The sequence below is a fragment of the Anser brachyrhynchus genome (genome assembly GCF_964034855.1).
Source record: "Anser brachyrhynchus genome assembly, chromosome: 2".
Classification (NCBI taxonomy): Eukaryota; Metazoa; Chordata; class Aves; order Anseriformes; family Anatidae; genus Anser; species Anser brachyrhynchus.
The window spans coordinates 131,444,475-131,465,633 of NC_137695.1; the positions used below are offsets into that span (position 1 = coordinate 131,444,475).

At 47.4% G+C, this 21,159-nt stretch overlaps 1 protein-coding gene across 3 annotated transcripts in view; it reads right to left on the reverse strand.

Annotated features, from left to right (window-relative positions):
• ZNF704 (zinc finger protein 704) overlaps positions 1-10,301 on the reverse strand; it is a 102,927-nt gene extending 92,626 nt beyond the window's left edge. For 2 of the 3 annotated variants that reach the window (XR_013946356.1, XM_080579447.1), the window contains exon 1: positions 9,625-10,045. Coding sequence is in view for 1 of the 3 variants with exons in the window: in XM_080579447.1 (XP_080435573.1) it covers positions 9,625-9,894 (270 nt within the window). In the remaining 2 variants the exon portion in view is untranslated. Of the gene's footprint in view, positions 1-9,624; positions 10,046-10,159 lie in introns of those variants that run through there. The other variant, XM_080579448.1, reaches the window with a different exon arrangement.
• Between the last annotated feature and the right edge of the window lie 10,858 nt (positions 10,302-21,159).

The following is a 21,159-nucleotide window of genomic DNA, read 5'->3' on the forward strand; positions in this document are numbered from 1 at the left end:
GCAGGGACACCACCCACTAGATCAGGTTGCTCAGGGCATCATCCAACCTGGTCTTGAACAACCACCAATCCACGGCCCTTCCCATACATCATTTTCAAATCTAAAAACAAATAACTCAGAGACATTACAGCCTTTTGTGCCTCTATCACAGGAACAAAGGGACAAAGTCATGAAAGAGGTTTGGCAGTTTCCTCTTCCATTCTAAATGCAGCCATAAATTTCTTACAGAAAAGTACACACAACATCTCTTCTAAGATAGTCAGACACCAATTAGTAACAATCACCAAATATTAATACCAACTATCGAATGCGCGCATCTTCACAATTTGGTTGCAATGTTTAAATCTGAAACAAACAAACAAACAAAAACCCCCTCAGTGCTCGGTATTTTGGATATTCTACAAACATATGTGGATTACTAGGGTCAGTTGCACCAAGGCTCTTTCCAGCCTGAACCTCTCTGGAAGACAACCACCACACATAGAAGTCCTTGGCAGGCTCTCAGCAGAGGCCCTTGAGCTCCACCTTCCTTTTCTTAAACAAAACAAGGAGAAGCACTTTGCCTCTAGACACCTAAAAATTAAGACGCTGCTTTGGAAAGCCTTACGCAGAAGGAAAGCAGAGGACTGTATCTGCCAAACAGGTTCATTTTTCACTCAGCAATCCTGTTACTGCACGTTAAGCTTTGCTAAGCCCGCTCACCGTCAAACGCTCGGGTTTCCACCGGACGCAAATTAAAAAGGGCTTGGTTGGCCCAGAATGGGAAGCCATAATTGCTTTCCCAATTATTGGTTTCCCAAATGGCGAGTTTAAAATTAACTAAGCCAATTATCACGTTTCCCCGAGGTGGCATACGTGCCTGGCTCTGCGAGTCGGAGGTCCCTGCGAGACACTACGTGCTTTCTGCCCCCGGACGCCGGACGGGAGAGGGGCTGACAACGTGCCACCGGGCTGGTCACGGAGCAGGGAAGGACGGAAGAGTAGGGTACACTGGGTTTGTCCGTCCATCCTTGGGAAAGCTTGAAAAAACGGGAGCTAAAAATGAGTGTGTTAACACGGCAGCAGACAAATTCATGAAACTGCAAGTTTTTTCTCTCTCATTTCTGTTACGGGGCTAGCTGTAATGGCAAGCTGTAATTACTGAGTGCCATCAAATCAGGCGTTCCTATTGCAATGGCTGAAGGTTTGAAACCTCACAACAAGGTATTTTCTGTGAACATCTGTGAACATTCTGTGAAAGCTATTTTTCCTGTGAACATCACTTTCCCCTGAAACGATGATTTTTTTCTACTGTAGCAGATGTAAAGAGGGTCTTAGAAGCTAACAGAGAAGTATCTGGTGTCTTTGCTGACCGTGATTTTGTTTCTGTCTACATTAAGAAGTTGGATGCAACAGCTTTAGATCTAAGTAGTTTAATAGAGCCTTGGATATGGACTCTGTAAGGACAGAAATATCCATCTGGCCTGTATTTGCCATATTACATGCGTAAATAAAATATCTCAATTAAGGAATCTACATTCATGTTTTATCTCCTTGATTTCAACTCTTTCAAGACCACTGCTGAAGGTGTATGAGAAGCTCTGCTTCTCTTTCCATTTTCCAGTGGTTTGGGACAAGTAAGAAAGTGGTTCAAAGCAGGACGGAGAAATACCATCGCTTCTTCGATAACCTCGTTCAGGATTAAGCAAGCAGAGCTCCCAAAATCAGAGCATCTGAGAGGCAGCGGGGAACTTTCCACACTTAGCAGAAAGATTTTGGGAAGGCTGCCTCACTGGCTCCTCAGTAAGGAACACCGGCCTGGTTCATCTGCATCTGAAAGCTCCTCTCTGCATGGACTGAGGTGGAGAGTGAGTGTGAGTGAGAGGACAGATTAGCCTCGTTTGCAAGATCACTTGCAAATAAGGTACAGAGAGGTGTAAATCTTCTAAGGTTAGAAGCGACTGCCTCAGTTTGGAAGCAGCCAGCCAAGATGAGAGACTGGAGCCTGCAGATCCCTTAAAAGGGCATGAAAATTTAATCTATTTGCCTAAGCATCTTTAGGGAAAAAAGGGGGCTTTGTTTCTTAATTATTATGATTATTTAAGATGGGATTTCAGGTGTATCCAATTTCTGAATGAAACAGACACTGGACAAAAGCTTCAAGGGTCAGTGCTGATCCCTGGAGCTTAGAGCCTGGAGGAGATACTACAACACCAGTACTATGCACATGCTCTTGTCTCCTCTAGCTCAGCTCCAGCTGGGAAGCAGAAAGCCTGGTCCTCCAGTGGAGACTAACGCATAAGGAGCACTGCCACCAGTTTACAGGTTCTCCCAAAGCTATGTTTGGCTCCAGACAAAAACATTGCCAGTTTTCCTGCTGAGTGGGAGAGGCGCCAACAGAGGAGTTTATTTTGGGGCCTGACTACGCAGAGAAGCGGTATCACAGAGTTTCATCTCATTATCCCTGGAAGCAAGGGAACAGCACTAGTAGAAACACGCAGAGGCAAAAAGTGACCCTTGCTTCCTCAGCCACTCTAGAAACCAGCCTCTGGCAAACCAGATGGGTGCAACATGTCTCATGCAAGAAGAGCCTTCACCAAGAGCCTGAAGAACAACCAAGCCCCAAGTCCTGCACGTAGCCCGCCCAGTCAGGTGGGTGCCGTCCTCAAAGGGAGAAGGCTCGCTCCCTTCTCTCTCTTTCCTTTTCCTCCCTCATGCCCTATCTGTGATGTCCCACCTTTTCCCTCACAACATCAAGATGCTTGGCAAGCTGTTGCCTGAGCCACTGTCTCCACTAGAAGCCTACACGCTCTTCGCTGCACTCGTTTCCCTCTGTTTCGGTGAGTTATGGCAGCCCACCAAAGCACGCGCCAAGGCCACCAGTGCATCACTGGGAGGAAGGAACGAAGGAAAGATGGGAAGGGGACGCTTTACCCCTTGTCATGCTGATGAAACCTATCAGCTCGCCACAGCTCCTCAAGCAGCACCTGGTTTTACCTGGCTTTTTGGGCAGCAGGGCCCAAGCGCTGCTGCTCCCACCGAGGGAGCAGGGGGAAGAGGAAGGCCTGCAGAACAAGCCACTCTCCTCCTGCCCTGGCAAAGGAAGAACACCTGCCTACAAAACCACTGGCCATGAATTTTGAAGCAAAAGATCGCTCTAAACCCTTGGCAAGCACGATTTCACCTTAATACCTTTCCTGCTTTTTCCATACAGCTCTGCGCCACCTCCCACAGCCCTGTGAACCAAGAGCCGCTGAGGAACCACCACTCACCCAGACCGTACGAGCAACAGGATCAGCACCACGGCGCTCTCTTTAGAAGTGTTTTACAGCAGTAAAAAAGTTGTTTCAGATTTTTGCCTCATACAGTACTTACATCAGTCACAATTACATGAAAAAGAGACTTGTTAAGAAATATGGGGTCAAAAAATTTCAATTCAAAGACAGTTCTTCTGGCCATTTCAAAGGCATAGGCACGGATGTACAAAAGATCACGTTGGCCCAAACATTTATGTCACCAAATTCACAAAGTCTAACTTATATAGAGTTACCACACAAATTGTTCTCTATGTCAGAATGACGGAGGCATTAGCCACTTCTGCTGAAGCGGAAAATTTTCTAAGTAACCATCCAATCTTGAAACCGCTCATCGTAATTGCAATGTCTATCTAAAGTTCAAGTAACCTTTTCCCACTGCATTAAAAAACATGTTCAAGACGGTAAAATGATGAGCTATGTAATTTCTCACTTCGGTATCTAATCACCGAGGCGTTTTACCTTCCCTGGTTCTGTGTCCAGTGATGGTAGCTGCCTCCTGTAGTCTGAAGCAATGAGTAAGACTGCTGCAGAAAGGCTTTTAGACCAGTGAATGCACACCTGTGATTAGGTAATTGGGCTGAAAAGCCAAATCTGCTTAAACATTTTTCCATCAATTTCAGCTGGGTCAGGATTTTACGGAAGTTCGACTCTTTATCTTTTGTGAAATCAATAATAAAAAGATCTGTATTTTTTTTCCAAAGTTCAAGCAACAGAAGCTGTTCAGTTTCCTGTCTTCATTAGTTTTGTTGTCAAACAACAAATACCACCCACACATGTACTTCTTAATACAATGAGGCGAACGTCACCGCGGCCCTCATTTCAGATTGGGAAGTCTGGCGAGTCTCCAGAGCGGTGAAAGTGAGCGGCTCGCAGGCTGCTGGTTGGGGCGGGTGGCACGGGGCTCCCACATCGTCAGCACTGCCCCACGATGCCTAAGCTGAGCACCCCACAAGTTAATGCCCACTTTTTGTTCACTTTGTACTTCCTGTTCGCTTTTTACAAATAAACAAAAACACTAATTACAGTTTCTCTCTTCGCCTACCATCCTTCTGTACTCTTTTGGCTGACCTCGAGCAATAGGAATGGCCAAGCTGCTTGCTATTTTTAGGAATAAATTCTTCAATAAATCACTTGAAAGTATTACAAATACTCGAGGGTAATGATGGGAAAGCCAATGGGCACTCTTACTCTGAGAAAAAATAAATAAACCCATCATTGCTCAATCCGCAGCAGTATTTACAGAGTGGACACCAGCCAGGACCAGCATGCTGTCGACTGCCCGAGCAGCAAAACCCCACTTTGATACGGCCAGGTGGCATGGTTTGGGACACGGGTTTATTGTCCCGGTCCCTTCAGATCTCTGCAGTGCTCTCGGGGGGACAGAGTTCCTGCTCGAACAGTGGGGAGCACACAGAGGAGGGTCCACAGGCGAGCCACGGGACCATCGGGCTTCTCGGTAGCCTGGGGTCAGGAGCAAGGCTGGGCAGCGTGGGGATGGGAACGGCACGGGTGGTCTCTGCCTCCGTGCTTCTCGCAGGGTGCATCACACGGATCGATGGCTGGACCGTGAAAATCACTTTTCCAGTGTGGAGCTTTCAGAGGCAAAAGGACAGAGCAGCACACACCTACCCTCTGGTACAGACCACGTACCAGATCGCTCTGAGCCGAGCTCAGCCGGCGTGAAACCAGTCCAGCAAGCAGGGAGCAAAACTGCTAGCAGCTCCGCTACACCTCCTTAGTCTCACATAATTGCAGTTTTCTAATACAGCTCCTTTTAAGGCCAGAGTAGTTATCCTTGGTCTGTGTCCAACAAACAACCAGAAAATAAACCGCATCAAAAATCGCCAGCAAATTACTCCCATTCATTCTTTATTATGGGAGATTCAGGAAAAAAAAAAATCTTACAATCTCACCACCCCCATCTCCGCCTCCACTAAGCCATACTATGCACAAACTTTTTTTACAATTTTTAATAAGGAAGAAAAAAAATCCCAAGTTTACTTGGGCAGTTTCCAGACCAACTTCACTCGCCAGGTTTCCACTCGAGGTCAATAACTGAACGCAGTCGGAAAGATAAAAATGATGTTTACTTTCTTGCAAAACCATGGCTAAGCTGCTGATGTGAATAACTGTATATTGTCTTAACTTACTGGGCTGCCATTGTCTATCAGCATCCATTTGCTCTCCCTCGTGTTACACTTCAGCTTCACAGGAGCAGGTAGAGCAGGACGATGCTTGCTGTGGGTCCGCACACAGCCCAGCGTAACAGGGTCCTGCTCCCAGACCACAACACGAGGTCTACGTTATAGAGACACTTCTAAAAATACTCATAGCTATTATCATTACAAGTCTGAGAGAGAACTTTTCGGTTTACCCTTAGCATGCAAGTTCCTAAAGTGTTCTTGCTAACTCTCCACCACGAAGCAAATCTGGTATTTGCTGAATTTTGCATTTTGCAAACTGCCAGTTCAAATATATTTGTAAGGACATATGAAAGCTAAATTAAATAGCACTTTACTAATCATAAAAAAATCAAGTTTGTTTTGCCTGAGGTGAGACTACAATCCATTCCAATAGTAAATCTGAAATTTGATTTAAAGGATGACAACGAATTAATACCTGGCTTTAGAAAGAACGCAGAGAAAAGGAGCTAAGAAGTCAACCAAGCGAAACAAAGCAACAAAATTAGAGGCAACTAATTGCTTCCAGACAAAGTCCGAAGATTCTTCTACGTTCCATGTATTGCATGTACGTCTCTATCAAGAAGAACAAAAAAGCATGACCAAAAGTGTACTTTTTACTGGATTAATCCAGTTTGCTACCAACAGCTGCCACCCGCACTTAGACCCTTTAACAGCGCCTTGTCTGTGCTCTGTACGTTGCTCTTGCTGCAATTTCCATGTCACAAGGTGGGACAAACTGAGGGCACCTCAGTGTGCAAGAAGTGAAATCTTGGTTATCCAGCATGGGTTTTCATACGCCTGTAGGGTCACATTCTGGGAGCTGAGTGTTTGGGGAAACAACTACATCTGAAGGAAATTCATCCTCCTGAAGTACAAAAGTACTCACACACAAGCCCAACGCCTAGAATGAATAATTTTGCGGGTGCTTATGGCAAGGCAAAGGGTACAGCCCATGGAAACACTGCTGGAGGAGCAGGAGCAGCCCCACGGCAGGCTGGGTTCAAAATGCCCCGTTTCCATAGTTTGAGCCTGGGCTCAGAACATGGGCTGGAGATGAAGCAGCAGCTCTGGTGGGCTAAGCAGAAGCCACTAAGCCCTTTACCATTTTAACAGCAGAGAAAATACGGTGACACGACGGCAAGTCATCACAAGCCCGTGTTTGTTACCAGCCCAAATCCTCAGTCCCAGCGCTCTGCTGGTTGCAGCGCTGAGGCTTGCAGCGGGGCTGGCTGGGGGCTGACAGACCCCATCCACCACTTCCTCTCGTATCGCCAAAAAGAGCAGTTTCCACAGCGTGAAGCAGGCTCAGCAGAGCACAGGTGCGGCTGTTCATGGTGCCCGAACCAACCCAGGCACACTGCTCTGGGGTCTCTACACAGCACGTGGCATCCCAGAAGCATGCGGAGCACAGCGGAGGGGGGGCTGCTTACCGAAGGATATCAGACCACCACTTTTCCAACTCAAGCTTGGAAAAACAAAAACTTGTGAAACTGACGTGCGTACAAAATAAAACACCCTCCCCATGCACACGTACTGATTTCGCAGATTTTAATGCAGCGGGAGTATCAGCAGGAAGCATTCCGCTGGGATTCAGAGGAACTCCATACAAAAGATGAAATAAACAGGACTGCAAATTAATCCCTGCTACAAGACCAAGCATTGGGGATTACGCTACTTTTCTTTCTCGTCTAATTTCAAATGGCTATAAATCTAGATGCAGCCAAAGCAGAAACTGTGGGCTGCACCAGGAGAGTTTCACACGCAAAAGGAGTCAGTACGACCAGCGCCTCAGCGTTACTTGTTTTTCCAGTACATATGAACGAGCACATCTGGCAATATCAGAAATACCAGTAGCTCTGAGCAAGGCTTTACAGGCACCAAAGGTTTCCCCAGCTGTCCTTGCACTACCCACCAGCTACGTGCAGCATCAGGTCGGAACAGCAGGGGAAAGGGAGAGGGGAAAAAACGAGTGCTCTTCAGCGTCCAGCCTCCACCTCTCGCATAACGGTGTGGCCACAGCAGCAAAAGGAAGCAATCTCTCCCTCTCCCTCCCTCCCTCCCTCCCTCATATTTATTCTCTCTTTCCAAGACCTTCAAAACCATAGAAGTGATATTTGTCTTTGGAAAGTACTTCTTCCTCTCTCCACACTTGAGAGTGGTGGTCAGGAACTGACCGCCATGGTGCAACCACACAGGGGACTTCCTTCCACTGGAGAAAACACAGCTGTGACACCTGGTGGCGTGGCTGCTGTTCATTTTGACTCCCGGACCAAATTCTCAGGCTCCTTCAAAAAATACCAATTCCTTTGCAGACTCTTTGACACGTTCATCTACCTATCACAGGCACTCCACAGAGGTGACTTTGTGAAGAGCCAGTGATATCTCTAGACTCAAAATGCCACTCCACCAAGGGGAGCAGAAGTCAGGTGTACACCCATGTGTCGTTTGTACCTATGCCACACACGCAAACTTTGCATGCCTCTATTTAATTGCATTATCTGAGAAGAGCATACTGCAAGAACAGCACCCAAACGATCTTGCTTTTGACTCTGATTAAATTGTAAAGTTCTTTGGGATGTCTCCTGTTCTGGAGGGTACTGGACACCGTGACAATCCCTGTCCCACCTCCACAGCGGATCCCCATCCAGCTCACTTAGCTCCTGGGTGTGGAAATGCTCCTGACCCCATGCCAGCTCTCCGTCTGCCTGGAATCCAGTTTGACTCACCGCGGGCACACCGTGCCAGGCCTATTATCCTCTCGCAGTTCTGCGGTCAGTCCCCTGCATTCATTTCGCGCCTGCTTTTCCTACTTAATCTCTTCCTTTAAACCTGCCTGAAAGAACCCTTAGATTGAGCTTTCTGCACTCCTACACTATCAATCCCTAAAGAGATGTACAAAAAGCAAACAGTTTAATTTCTTTAAATTATTAAATTTCAATATTTTTCCAAGTTTATAGTACTTAAACGTGTAAGCGCTGAAACGGAGCAGGTCACGACAGTTAGAAATACCCTTGCAGATTCAGTAAATACCTGCACCTATTTACTGAACCACAGTGCTGCGGAGGACTTGAGGGCTTATTAGATATAACACACGCTGCTCCTGTGACCTCATCTATGAGGCAGATTTACTTTCCAGGGGTGAAACCACCTGCAGGTGTGATGTTCTCATATGCACACATAGCCTTAAGTAAAAGAAATAACAGCCACCTCCACTTGTACGCTGTAACAGACCTACACTGATGGTGTGCTGAGGCCGATGAAGAGAATGGCACCCCCAGGCAGCCCTTGTGCGGGCCGTCACCAGGTCGTACGACCACTGTTTCGGCCTGCCAGGCTGACCAGAGCCCCTTTGCCCCCACTGCAGGGGCTGCCTCCATCCAAACCTCTGCTAACGCCCAGCACCCAAGTGCCTGGTGCCATGGGGTGCTGTGGCAGCATGGCCCGGCCACCCGGACCATGACCACGCGTCAGACAGCGTGTCTGGCAGCCGAGCACACCGGGCAGCGGCACGGAGAGCCTGGTGGCCGAACTGGGCTGGGCTTGCCTTGGCACTGCCGCATCGAACTTGCTGAAGCAACACGGGGAGAGCTCGTGTTGCTGCCGCCTTCCCTCTCTGGTTTTCTTTCTCCCTGCGGACACAGGGCAGGCTCCGAAGGTAATGTGGCACTGCTCCTCATCTCCTGTTCAGCAAGAGCCGCCACGCGGGTTTTAAAGAAACAAACAACACAACCAACAGATCCAGAGGGACACCACTTAAACTCTCAGGCGTGTTTATTCTCCTCACTCGCCGCTCAACCACCACGTGAACGCCCACACAGCGGCGTGGGTCACCCCACGAGAGCACCGCCGACAGAAACCCGCAGGGCAGCGCGGTGCCACCTGAGCACCGCACGACCCCGGCACCCGCTGCGGGGCCGGACCCGCTCGGCCTGGGACCCCCCGGGGCTGGGACCCCCCCGGGCCCCGCCGCCCGCTCCGGAGCCGGCCCGGCGCCGCCCTCCCGCTGCCGGCCGCTTTGTCCGGGACTTGTTGAGCTCGGGCTCCCCGCGCCGGGCAGGGGCCGGGCCGTGCCGAGCCGCTCCCGCCGCAGCCCGGGGCCACCCGGCCCGGCCCGCCCCAGGGCCCCGCCGCCGCCCGGGACGCACCTTGGGGCCGGCCCGGAGCGGGCCCTTGCCGCGGGGGGGGCTCCCCAAAGCGCCGCCGCCTTCCTCGTCCTCCTCTTCCTCGTCCACCTCCACCACCACCACCGCGTCCTCGTCCTCGTCCTCCTCCTCCACGGCCGCGGCCGAGCCCTCCCGCCGGGCCGGCCTCCAGCCGCTCTCGGGCTTGGGGGGCCGGGCCCCGTCCGCCGGCCCGCAGGAGCTCAGCCGCCGGCTGCCCATGCTGGAGCGCTTGGCCAGGCGCCGCGCCTGCATGCTGCCTCCGCCCGGCCCGGCCCGGCCCGGCACGGCCCCGCTCCGCGGCAGCGCCGAGCCCGAGGGGCGGCGGCGGCGGTGGCGGCGCTCACCGGGGGGCGGCGGCGGCTGGGGGCGGCGGGCGCGCCGCGGCCATGGGGGGGGCCCGGTGCCGGTGGCGGTGCCGGAGCGCGGCCGCCCCGCCGCTCGCCCACCTGCTCCCGCCGCCCTCCCTCCCTGCTCCGGCCTCCCCGCCGCCCAGCCCGGGCCGAGCGCCGCCGCCCACCTGCTCCGCGCCGGGCCCGGCCGCGGCGAGGGCGAGGCCGAGGCCGAGGGGTGCGGCACCGGCACCGCCGCCCCCCTCCAGCGGCCGCCGGGGCTCCGAGAGGCCGGGGCCGGGCCCGCTGGAGGAGGCCTCCCCGCCGCGCCTCCCCGGGGGGGTCGGGCCTGGGCGGGGGGGGGCGATTGCCGCGGTTGTTGCAAAAACAGCGGGAAGGGAAAAAATACAACTTTGGGGGGAAAAGAAAAAAAAAACAGGCTTTTTTTTTTCCCTTTTTTTTTTGTTTTTGTTTTTCTTCTGTAAGATGAAAAGCTTGCTGAGGAGAAACCAACCGGGATGGCCAGCAAAATCACCTCTACTTACCTTTAAATGACAGTACTTCTGCACTTCAATCTTTAAACTACCTTTCTGAAAGTTCTTAAAATTCTATTAATTTGTTTGAAAACCAAGAGCTTTTAGTTTCCCCCACCACCATTTACATTTCCTATAGCTTTCCATACAGTTTATTAAAACCTCCTAACATTAATTTAGTCACCCTTAGGCTTCTTACATGTTTTTCTTAACCCTTTCTCTCGAAATAAGTTTTGAGTCTTCGCTTACATGTCACTTCTGAGCCACATATATATATTTTTCTCCATTTACAAGCAAATCTCAGTAACTCCATTTCCAGAGGTTAGTACCTGTCCCCACACACATTCAGTTTTAGAGAAATGCTAATATCCAAAATGTACCCATAATGTGTCAGCGTGGAACCGAGCTTCACCTCTAAGGCAGGCTGTCACTGTCAAAAGTAATGATTTTTATTCACTTTGGAATACAACACGCGGTGCTTGCCATGCAGGAAATTACAGGTAATACAGTAACCGTTCTTAAAGAAATAATGAAGTTACTTTTCAGGTCTAACTACGGAAGGTGTTTCAGTTTTCTCCACCCAGCCCCACAGAACTGCTGCTTTCATTCATTCTTTCCAGGTTTCCGGAGACGGTGTGTTTCTGGACTAGACCCGTAACACAGTCACTGGCAAACTGTACCGTATCTGGTTTTTCAACAGTATTTCTTCACACGCCATGAAGTGACGTTTCCAGATGTTTCACCACAGCTTTTATCAGCTATGCCACATCAGCCCAGCCCACCTGACAAACCTCACAATGCCCAGACCACCTCACAAAGCCTCTGCTGCCAGCACTGGTGAGGATCCGTCCTCCTGAAGCTTCACACGTGTGGCAACAGCTGTCGGCGCAGCCACCTCCAGCCTTGTCCTGCCCCTGCTTAGCTTCGTGGTGCCTGCTTGGTGGATCAGACATGGTTTTATGAAGGTGATGTTGCATAAAGGATAGATTTGTGGGGGAAAAAAAGGATGAACTCTCTGTAGTTTTAGTTCTATGTTGATTGTGTGACAAAAAGTTATGCTTCAGGTTTGTCTTAAACATGAATTCCACCCTGAATTTAAATGTCATTCCCAGTTCCTTCATACTCATACCTCAAAGGCACAGATACCTACAAACAGAATCGTTGGTTTCAAATTATTTCAAATACCTTCAAATCACCTGAATACCACCTAAATCTAATTGTGATCTTGTGTAGTGGCCTGCATTCACAGTTATCTAAATTAAAACCCTGTTACTGAGTGTCACATTCCTACCTGTCACATACCAGGGTGAATCCTGAGAGACTTCATCGAGGTTTTCAAAAGCCTCTATCTTTTAATTGTAGCAAAAATGGAATAACAATTAGCAATGATAAATCAAATGTGCTTTCACAAAATTGGATTATATATGCTAGCATGAACACCCCAAAATAATAGCACGGAGACCATAGGATCTCATGTAGAAAGTAGTGATGATAAAGTACAGCTGGGCTCTCACAAGCGCGCCTGCTAACTTCGGTGAAACCCCACAGCTCAGCCTTCACCTGAACCTTGCACTCAGATCTTTGGTCGGGTTAGCTGCGGACCCGCTGAGGGGCAGCTGACTTGACGCCCCTCGCTCCGTTTGGGTGGATGAACACAGAAGCAGGGATCGTTAACCAACAACCGGATTTCCAGCTGTCAGTTCAGTGACTATCATTGCTGAAGTTCCCCGCCAGGCTCTCTGGTTTGGCAGCGTGGTGGTACCGGGGAGAAAAGAGGCTCGGAAAGGTCTTGGGGACACGCGAGACCCCCCGGGCCTGCCTGCTCGCCTGCTGGAGGGGCGTTCCTCCCTCCGCAGAGTTGCTCCATCCTGCAGCACGCCGCCCCTTCTCCGCAGGACTCCCGCAGGTCGCGGCCCCTCAGCTCGGCAGGCAGAGCAGGACCGCGGGTGAGCCCCGGCAAAGTTAGGCAGGGCGAGGGAGGAAGAGGGTAACCCAGTCCTGCTGGAGGGAGAGGGGGCAGAACAAACTTCGGGCTCAGGAGGGAGAAGGAAGGGCAGTCCGGAGTTCGGCGGGCAGGTGGGCAGGGCAATCCCAAAACGGGGCGCAGAGGACACGTACTTTTGATTAGTAATCTGAGCTGCTGCTGATGCTTTTTACTCCTGCTGGGTTATCAAATGCAACGAGAAGCCGGTGTTGACAACTCTGCAACAGATTGGTTAAAGATTTCTAGCACTTCCCAGGCGAGCCAGATTGGAGCTGTAGTAAGAATAACTTCTCTCACAATATTTGATACAAACAAAGGATAGAAATGACTGCTTGCTCGATTCCTTCCAGCCCGTCTGACATGCAGTATGAACGGGACTGAAGCCGAACCTATACTGCCCTTTCAGTGCTTCCCACGGGAGTTAAATTATGGAGAAAGTTTTCTAAGGACGGTCAGGGAGTCCTAGCTATAGGACTCTTCAGTGTCTTTAATCTGCTACATTCACAAATAGTTAAAGAGTCAAACGTAAACCATAATCCGCTATCACCCGTCAAATTTTTTTCCCTCAGACTCAGTGTTAGCGCTCTCGGGGTGAACTGCTGAACAATTCTGGCCCACAGCCACGTCCCGACATCTAGTAAAATCCTCGTGATGTACGGGGCAGTGTGGTAACACTTAGCCAAACAGAGACATCTAATGATGGCACTGCAGCGTAATACGCCTCTCACAAACGTACAGGCTCTGGCTGTAATAATAACCGCTTCTGTGTCAACGATTTCCATGCTCATTAAAAGTTAATGTGCGCACTCCCGTCCCCTTTGTGTACACGGCTTTCCAACACAGCAGAAATGTTCCAACTGCTTCCTTGCCCCTCACCTGAGCAGTCGGTTCGTATTTCCAAAAAAAAGCAGTAAGTACCCCCCTACAGAAAGATATGAAAAATAATTCCACCGGCAAGTGTACGTGTATATATCTCCTCCCTCCGGCAGTTCTTCCAGAACAATCAGTGAAGGTCAATGACAGCGACAACTTTGCAGTTCGTCTCCAATAATCATTGTCTAACTTCTTTCGGTAAATCCGCCGGGCAGTTCCGTGCGCTAGGCGCAGGAAAATTCTCGCTTTCCCTGGCACTGACTTAACCAGTCCGTACTCACGAATGTCTGGCGGAGTTCTCTTATGATACCTACTTTTCCCAGACACCTTGTGCAGCCCGTCTTTCAGCTCAGTATTCTCATGGTTTAATTCTTCACTGAACTGCCTGACATTGTGTCTCATTCAGCTATTGCCGCTTTCTATCCTGACCATGACTGCAGGCAAACCTTGCCTGACACGAAGCTGGGGAGAGAGCCTGGTTTGCTTTGAAAGGCAGAGGTTCCTTTAGTCTTGGAATATTTTTGTCCCCGAATGCCAGCTTTTTCATCACTAGAGGCAAGGTCCCCTCTGCTCCTACCTCCTCCCAGACCGATGCTATGCTTCAGTTCCGTGCCTTTAAAAAAGCCTAGCACCAGTAGCAAGCAAAGAAACCCCCAATTTTCCACGCACTTAACCACAACATTTTTCAAAACACAACCTGCTGAAGTAGTCAGTCACTTTTCATTTTTTAGTGCGCAACAAATCTATTTGTTTGAGCCTTAGTATTCAGACCAGCACGTGCACTAATCATGTGTGTCCCTCTTCCCCCATAACGCCTGGCATTTGAGCCCCTGCCAACTTCTTTATGTGGGGACCTGCCTTCTCCACACCCCCTTTGTAAACTTTGCATTTGTTTTGCTTTATAGTGAGCATTGAAGTTCTCACTCCAGCTGGGAGGACAGTCAGGCACCTTCGAGAACAAGGCAATGATTGACAATATTAGGCAGAAAATTGTCTACCAGATGCTGCTCAAAAGGAGAGGTGGCAACCTCCCGACCCCCTTCTCAATAAGCGAAATCATCGCTTCTGTGCCTTGCCTCTGCCCCAATCATCAATTGAGCGGGGAGCACAAGGTCACCGCTGCGTCTGGCTGTTGTGCAGCGAAATCCCGCCCTGCAGACAGGGCTATGCTTTTTGCTTGAAGGAGGTTCCAGCGCCAGCCATGCATTGGAATGAAGCAGCCAAATTCATCAGCAATTAAGCATTACTCTTCCCAGTTACTGCTCTGAAACATTTACTAGCTCTGAATAATCTCACCGGCATGGAAAGGAATTCTGGACGTTCCATCCTCGGACTGCGAGAGAATGAACGTCAACTAGAATGGCACGTCCTTTTTAAACCCCCTCACCAACGTTTTTGTTATTAACTATTTCAATCAGGAATTTCACAAAACTGACACAACTATGTCTCTTAAAGGCCTTGTTGCCCAGAAAAACAGGTCAGCTCATCTGTTTCTTGCTAGTACGAATACAATGGCTACGTAGCTACAGATCCCCCTTTTTCAAATCAAGTAGTCTGAGTAGCAAAGCCATGAATTTGGAAAAAAAAAAAAAAAAAGACTAACATTTTCCTACTTAATTAGTCCAGAGGGACCAAGGAAGAAAAAAAATAAAGAACAAGAGGAAGAAAGGGAATGAACACAGCACAGGACAACAACAGCAAAAAATTCAGTCTGCAATGAGAGCAGAAACACAGAAAACATAGGCCTCTGGCAGGCAAATGTTTGAGCACACACTGGAAAGAAATGTGAATATATATTTTACACAAAAACCTGTTGGGGGGGGGGGGGTTAAAGTGGTTTGTGCATAATAGCAATGGGTGTGAATAATGATCCCTAAAATGCTACCAGAATAAACGGAAGCACATAGAAAAGGAAAGACAATAAGTGAAACATTATTTTCGGTGTATTCATTGCCTTAATTTAGGTGGAACTTCCCATGTAAGTTAAATTAAACATATGTTAAAAAATTGCAAGACTGGCATGCCAACTTCCCCTTTCTCAGTGAAGTGTCAAAGAACTCAGCTTGACTCTTAAGAGTCAAGACTGAATTTGCAGAGGTAGCAATTACAAAGAAAATAACTAGCTGTTCCTTTCAAAATGAACAAATTAGATCAAGCACTCGGGAAAACATAAATATAACAGGACCACATAAAACAGTACTTACAGACTCACTTTTTACATGGAAACTCCACCGTAAATGTTGTGGAATCAAGGAAAAGAATTATATAGCTGTCAGTCAATGTCAGCAATAAAAACATTTCATCCAATAAATTAAGCAACGGATACAATTTTATTTTGATCATACTGCTACCTATCTTATGATAGCATAATTTTATTTGCGTAAATTCTCAATCTTGGAAATGAATGCTCTCTGCTTGGAAAACAGCACTCCAGATTTCTGGCTTGCATTACCACGCTGACATTAACCCCAAAGGCTCTTTAAGTAAATTCTATAGTAATTAGAAGTTAAGGGAAACACCAGCTAGCCAGATAACTTGGGGATCACCCAAACCATGAAAATTTTGTGAATTTATTAACTGAAAGCCAGGACACCAGTTTGAGGGTTGGAGCCACGCTCCACGGTGTACGTGTTCCCAATTCGCAGTGGGTACACAGGGCTCATCAAGACCCGTGTTTGCTGTGTGTTTCAGGGAAGTTCCCTGATGGAGGTTTCTCTGGAGGTGCTCCTGGGGAGTCTTCCGAAAACCTGACAGCTTGGACGGCCCGTTTTCCCCGAACTAAAACCAAACCGAAACTAACCCTGGAAAAGCCACCTCTGAGTCGCTTCTTTCCTCCTCCCCCGCCCCCTTTTGGAAACAAGCCGCCCCATTCCCCTAGGGAAATCCGCCCGACCTCTTCCTGCCTCTCCCTCCCTGCTCTCCTCCAGGAAAATAAAATAAATAAATAAAGCCACAAAACACCCCGGAGCTGGACAGGCACAACGCCGTCTCGCTCGGCAGCAGACTTCTCCCCGCCTCTCTCCGTCACACACCCGGGGACGAGCTGAGGCGGGCAGCGGCGCCACCGGTCTCCACAGGCTCCCCGCGCCCACCGGCCCCTCGCTCCAATGCCCCCGGCTGCGTGAGGGCCCGACCGGCTCCCTCGGTCCCGTCCCCGTGCTCCCGGCCGCCATCCCGCTCGGCTTTTCCCTCGGCTTCCTCCTCCCGCCGCCGCCGCCATGCGCGGCCCCCTCAGCCAGCTCCGCCATTCCCGCCCGCCGCGCGCGCGGCCCGTTGGCGGCCGTTGCGCGGCAACGCGGAGGGGCGGAGGGGGGGAAAATGGCGGCCGGCCGGCGCCCCTGGCGCTGAGGGGAGCCCCCGTCCATAAGCCTCCCGTTTGAAATAAGCGGTTTTATAACTCGTAAATAAACATCTCAAAGCCCCCGTTAGCAAATTAGTATTGCGTAAGACTTTCAGCTCCCTTTTAAAAAAAATATCCAAGTAGGGCATTTGTAACCTTCGTCTGTGGTGAAAATAAATAAGATTTGGAAACTTGAAATAAGTAAACAGTCGGCAATCGGCAAATGCATGCAAAGACCAAAACTTTGCTCAGTCGCATCTCATCGTTTTCAAGCTAAAATTTGACCAGCTGGAAACCGCAGTTTATGAGCTGAGTTAGATCGGGACAGTTTGTACTCCCTCAGTTACATATTTTACAGACGTAATACCAATGTAAGCGTGTAACATTAAACAGGCTGTGGGTTTGGGGCAGAATACACTTCCTGAGCTCGCAGTGCAGTCAAGGCTGCGACTTGCAGCTGTGGCGAGCTCAGTTCCTAAACTGCAGCAGCCCTCCCCAGGAAACAGCGAACATTTTTACATTTCACGTCCTAAATCTCATTTATTGCTCTGCCTGGTGGCTGGGGCTTTGGTTTCATTTTGAGAGGGAAGATCTGTTAAAATGAAAAAAAAAATAATAATAATTTTGAAGTATTTTAAGTATTTTCTTGCTATTGCTTTTTCAAGAGTAATGTTCTGGCTGGAATTATTATCTTTTAATTATTTTTTGTTGTTGTTTATAATTGGCTGAATTTTGTTTAGAGCCACCAGAGTGATTCTCTTTTGCTGGCTCCCTTTGGTAGCGGTGTGTTATATCTTAATCAGCGATTTGTGTGAGCAAGAAGGAAACCTTGCGGGTACAGAAAGTGTTATTAGATACAAAGGGTTCTTTTTCGGTTGTGTACAGAACAAACTTATTTGTGTATAAACATTTTTTTATATATTTTTTTTAGAATATGAATGAGCTGCTACTCCAGGCTTTGTTGTGGGAGGAACAGAGCAGCGGGGTGGGAGGTCGGGGCGGAAGGAAGAGGAGAGCCCAGGGAGAAGCCACCCGAGTAACCCTGGAGGCTTCCCTCCTCTTGGTGTTAAAGCTGCTTGGTCAGAACGTGCTAAAACAATGCAAGGCTGGTGTAGATGGCAAAATAATGAGTTTTGCTTGAGCTACAATTTATTGAAGCATCTACTGCCTTGGCTGAGTTAGTCATTTGGAAGGTGTTACTTAGATAAACAGTCTCAAAGCAGAAAACAAAGGCAGGGCGAAGCGGCTCAATAAAACAACATAGAGAAGGAGCAACACAAAATAGCAGAGGACGGCTGTAGGCACAGAGGAAGGACAGCGAAAGAGGAGTGAGGGGCAGGCGGGGTCAAGTAGTAGGAATGAAGGAGTAGCCCCAGGGCATGGAATGAAAGCAGAGATGATGAAACTGATAATTTTGTTTCTAATATTTATTCCTTCATATAACTTTCCCTGGAACACAACTCTTTTTCACAGGGAGTTTACTGGGATAAAGAAGTAGGTGATCAAATGAACATTACACACCTCTAAAAGCGGCTTGTGATAATTACCCATGACACATGTAAGTGTCCTGAAGATGTCTGATGCAGCTTCTGATAACAACTTGGATCACTTTCTTTCTGTGTCTCTATGTCTGTGGTCACGTTGCCCCTTCTGCCTTCAGAAGTTCAGTTGGCTGCAAACCCAGACTTAAAAGACGTGGGACCTAGATTACCACTTTCTTACAGGAGCAGGAAGTTCATCTTGCAGAACAACTGACTCTATTTTTAAAGAAGAATTAACCTCTTCTACCACAAAGCATTAGGTGAGCAGCCTGTCACACAAACCATTATTTGAGTATTTTAAGTTTAATAACTAAAGTGTAGCACAGTTATTTCAAAAAGATTAGTTAACCAACACCATCTATCCCTACTAGTTATCTGCAACTAGATTACAGAGAATGATACTCCGTTTGCACATGCATTTTGCAAACTTACTCCTCTGTTGTATTCTTTATTTTGCAAATTGCAGACATTGAGATGAAGGGTCTATAATTTCCTAGCTTGCCTTTCTCTTGGAACACTGGTGCTGCACTGGCACGCATCCACTTTGCTGTAACTTCATTTGAATACAGCAAATTCTTTATTATGATTAACAAAGGGTTGCTCTCTGGTCTGCTTTGAATCTCAGTCTGCTCATGGAGATTAGTAGGTTTTGAGCAATGCCAACTCACTAAATATCTCCGCTTCACTGATCTCGAAGACGTTTGTGACAATGGATTTAGTAGTCGTTTTCATGCATGTTCTTGCCTTTGAATGGATAATACCTTGGTTGTTCTGATTTCCATTGCTGTTTGATTCTCTGTCCCATTCAAAAGGGTTTTAATTCAAAACTCTTTCTTCGTATGTTGCTTCTTTGAAATACATAAACACATTTGTTCATGTTTTTAATCCTTGAATGCAGCCTTCTTTCACCTCTTTGATTTTCTTTTAGGTGAATACATTGCAAATGTCTGTGTATTCCCTACCTCTTCTGGGTAGAAACAAATAAAACTTTCTCTCCCTAGGAGAGACTTACAGAGATTGTTCTTTGACTGAACAGAAAAAGGCAAGTAGTTTTAAAGTAGGGAGATCCCAGTTACATGTCCTGCTGTAGCTCTGTCTCCCGTTTCACTACAAAAATTAGAGAATGGGTTACGGTAAAACCTTAGGAGCTAACAGATCAGCTACCTCCTTTATTTTTTTATATCAATTTCTCCATTAACCTCTTCAGCTTTTGGTAGCCAACATACAGACTTCATTGAGCTCTTCAGTCTGAAGTATTTGCGACAAGTATGCTCTCTCAACTTGGATCATTTCTCTTCAAATCATATTTTCAGTATTGTTTTTTGTAAAGTTTTCTCTCAGTTCCACTGCAACATAAAGTAATCTTCTTCCTGTCCCTGATATGTGGAAGAACATTTTCTGAGTTACTCAGAGAGATACTGGAAGTAGATGGGAATTTATTTATGATGATGTAATCACAAGTACATGCGGAGTACTTTAGGGTACATCCACCATCTTAACTTCTAATTTTTTAATTAAAGTCATGGGCATGAGCCACAGTGTATGTTGCTACTTACAGAGGCTTTCTTTTATACTTCTAGTCCCTAGTCTTCTCCAGGGACTCTGACAACCAAAACATTTGTGTGTTAAAGCCCTTTTGTTCCCAGATTTAAGATTTTTTTTTCTTTCTGAAATGAAGATACTTAATAGGTAAAGTGCTCCTGTGTAGTAAGAACTCAATGGTTCTGGATAGCTTACATGTAAAAATAGACCAATGACCAGCAAATTCATCCCTGTCTTAAAATACTCATCGCAAAGCAGTCATGCATGTAAGGTTTTCTAATGGGTAGTGATGGTATGATATGGTGGTCTAGTTAGGAAAACGTCTTCCATTTGTGTATCTCCCTTCTTCCAGCTGGAGCAGGGCATCACCGTTATTATCCTCTCCTACATCATGAGGATGTGTTCATTTAGAGGATTCCCTCATGGAAACAGGACCTTATGTTGCTTATTTATTTCAGTGAGCAGAACTAGGCAGTAATACAGAAGTAGAACCAGGAGTTGAGCTTTTTTGAAGAGGAAATATTTGCAATTTGAGGTTTATTTTCATTAATGTTAGTAAGAAATACCATGTGATATTTTAAACAATATCTTATATTGAGTTTTATGACATTAATTCTGTCAACTCATTGAACACAACCCTGTGTAATAAAACAGGATCCTGGCATGAAAACCTTTAAATTTTCCCCAGAGAAAGGTCATCAGCCTCCTCCCCTTTCACAAAAAAAAATCATAAGAGAAGGTGCATTATTTTATCTCAAAGTATTAGAGAAAATTTTAAACCCTTCAAAAATACTAAGTTAGATCCCTGGAAACAAGCAGACCTCTGAAGCCTTGGGTTGCTGCCAGGTTGAACTGTTGACTTCTCTTTTAAATGCTGCAGGAGAACAGCAATTAATCTCCAAAGCCTGGTTTGGTTTCAGAAAATGGATGAGCACGGTGAATTCTGTATTAAACTAAAGAAATTTACTAGACTAACTTTCTCAGAAAAATAAAAGCAAAAGAGTTCAGAGCTCTCAGTTCACAGAAAATGGGAAAAGAAAAAAAAAAAACCACCTTCGTGGTGGTTTTCTCTACAGGGAAGTTGTTCCCAGTTCAGGATCTGGCTGTTTTACTCCCAGTTCATTCAGAGCAAAGGATATCGCTTATTCATACTATTTCAGAGTTTTGCTTTTTCGAGGCAAATCTTTGATGATCTGTCCTACTCGATATCTTTACCTGCATTCCAAAGGCCTATGCTGTCTCAGGTACAATTTCCCACTGCTTTACGTAGCAAATCAGTAAGGATGCCTGGTCCTGTACATAACACCCACACTGACATCATCAGCACAAAACCAAAGGAGGTGGTATAAAAACTCTGCAAAAAAACTATGCAGGC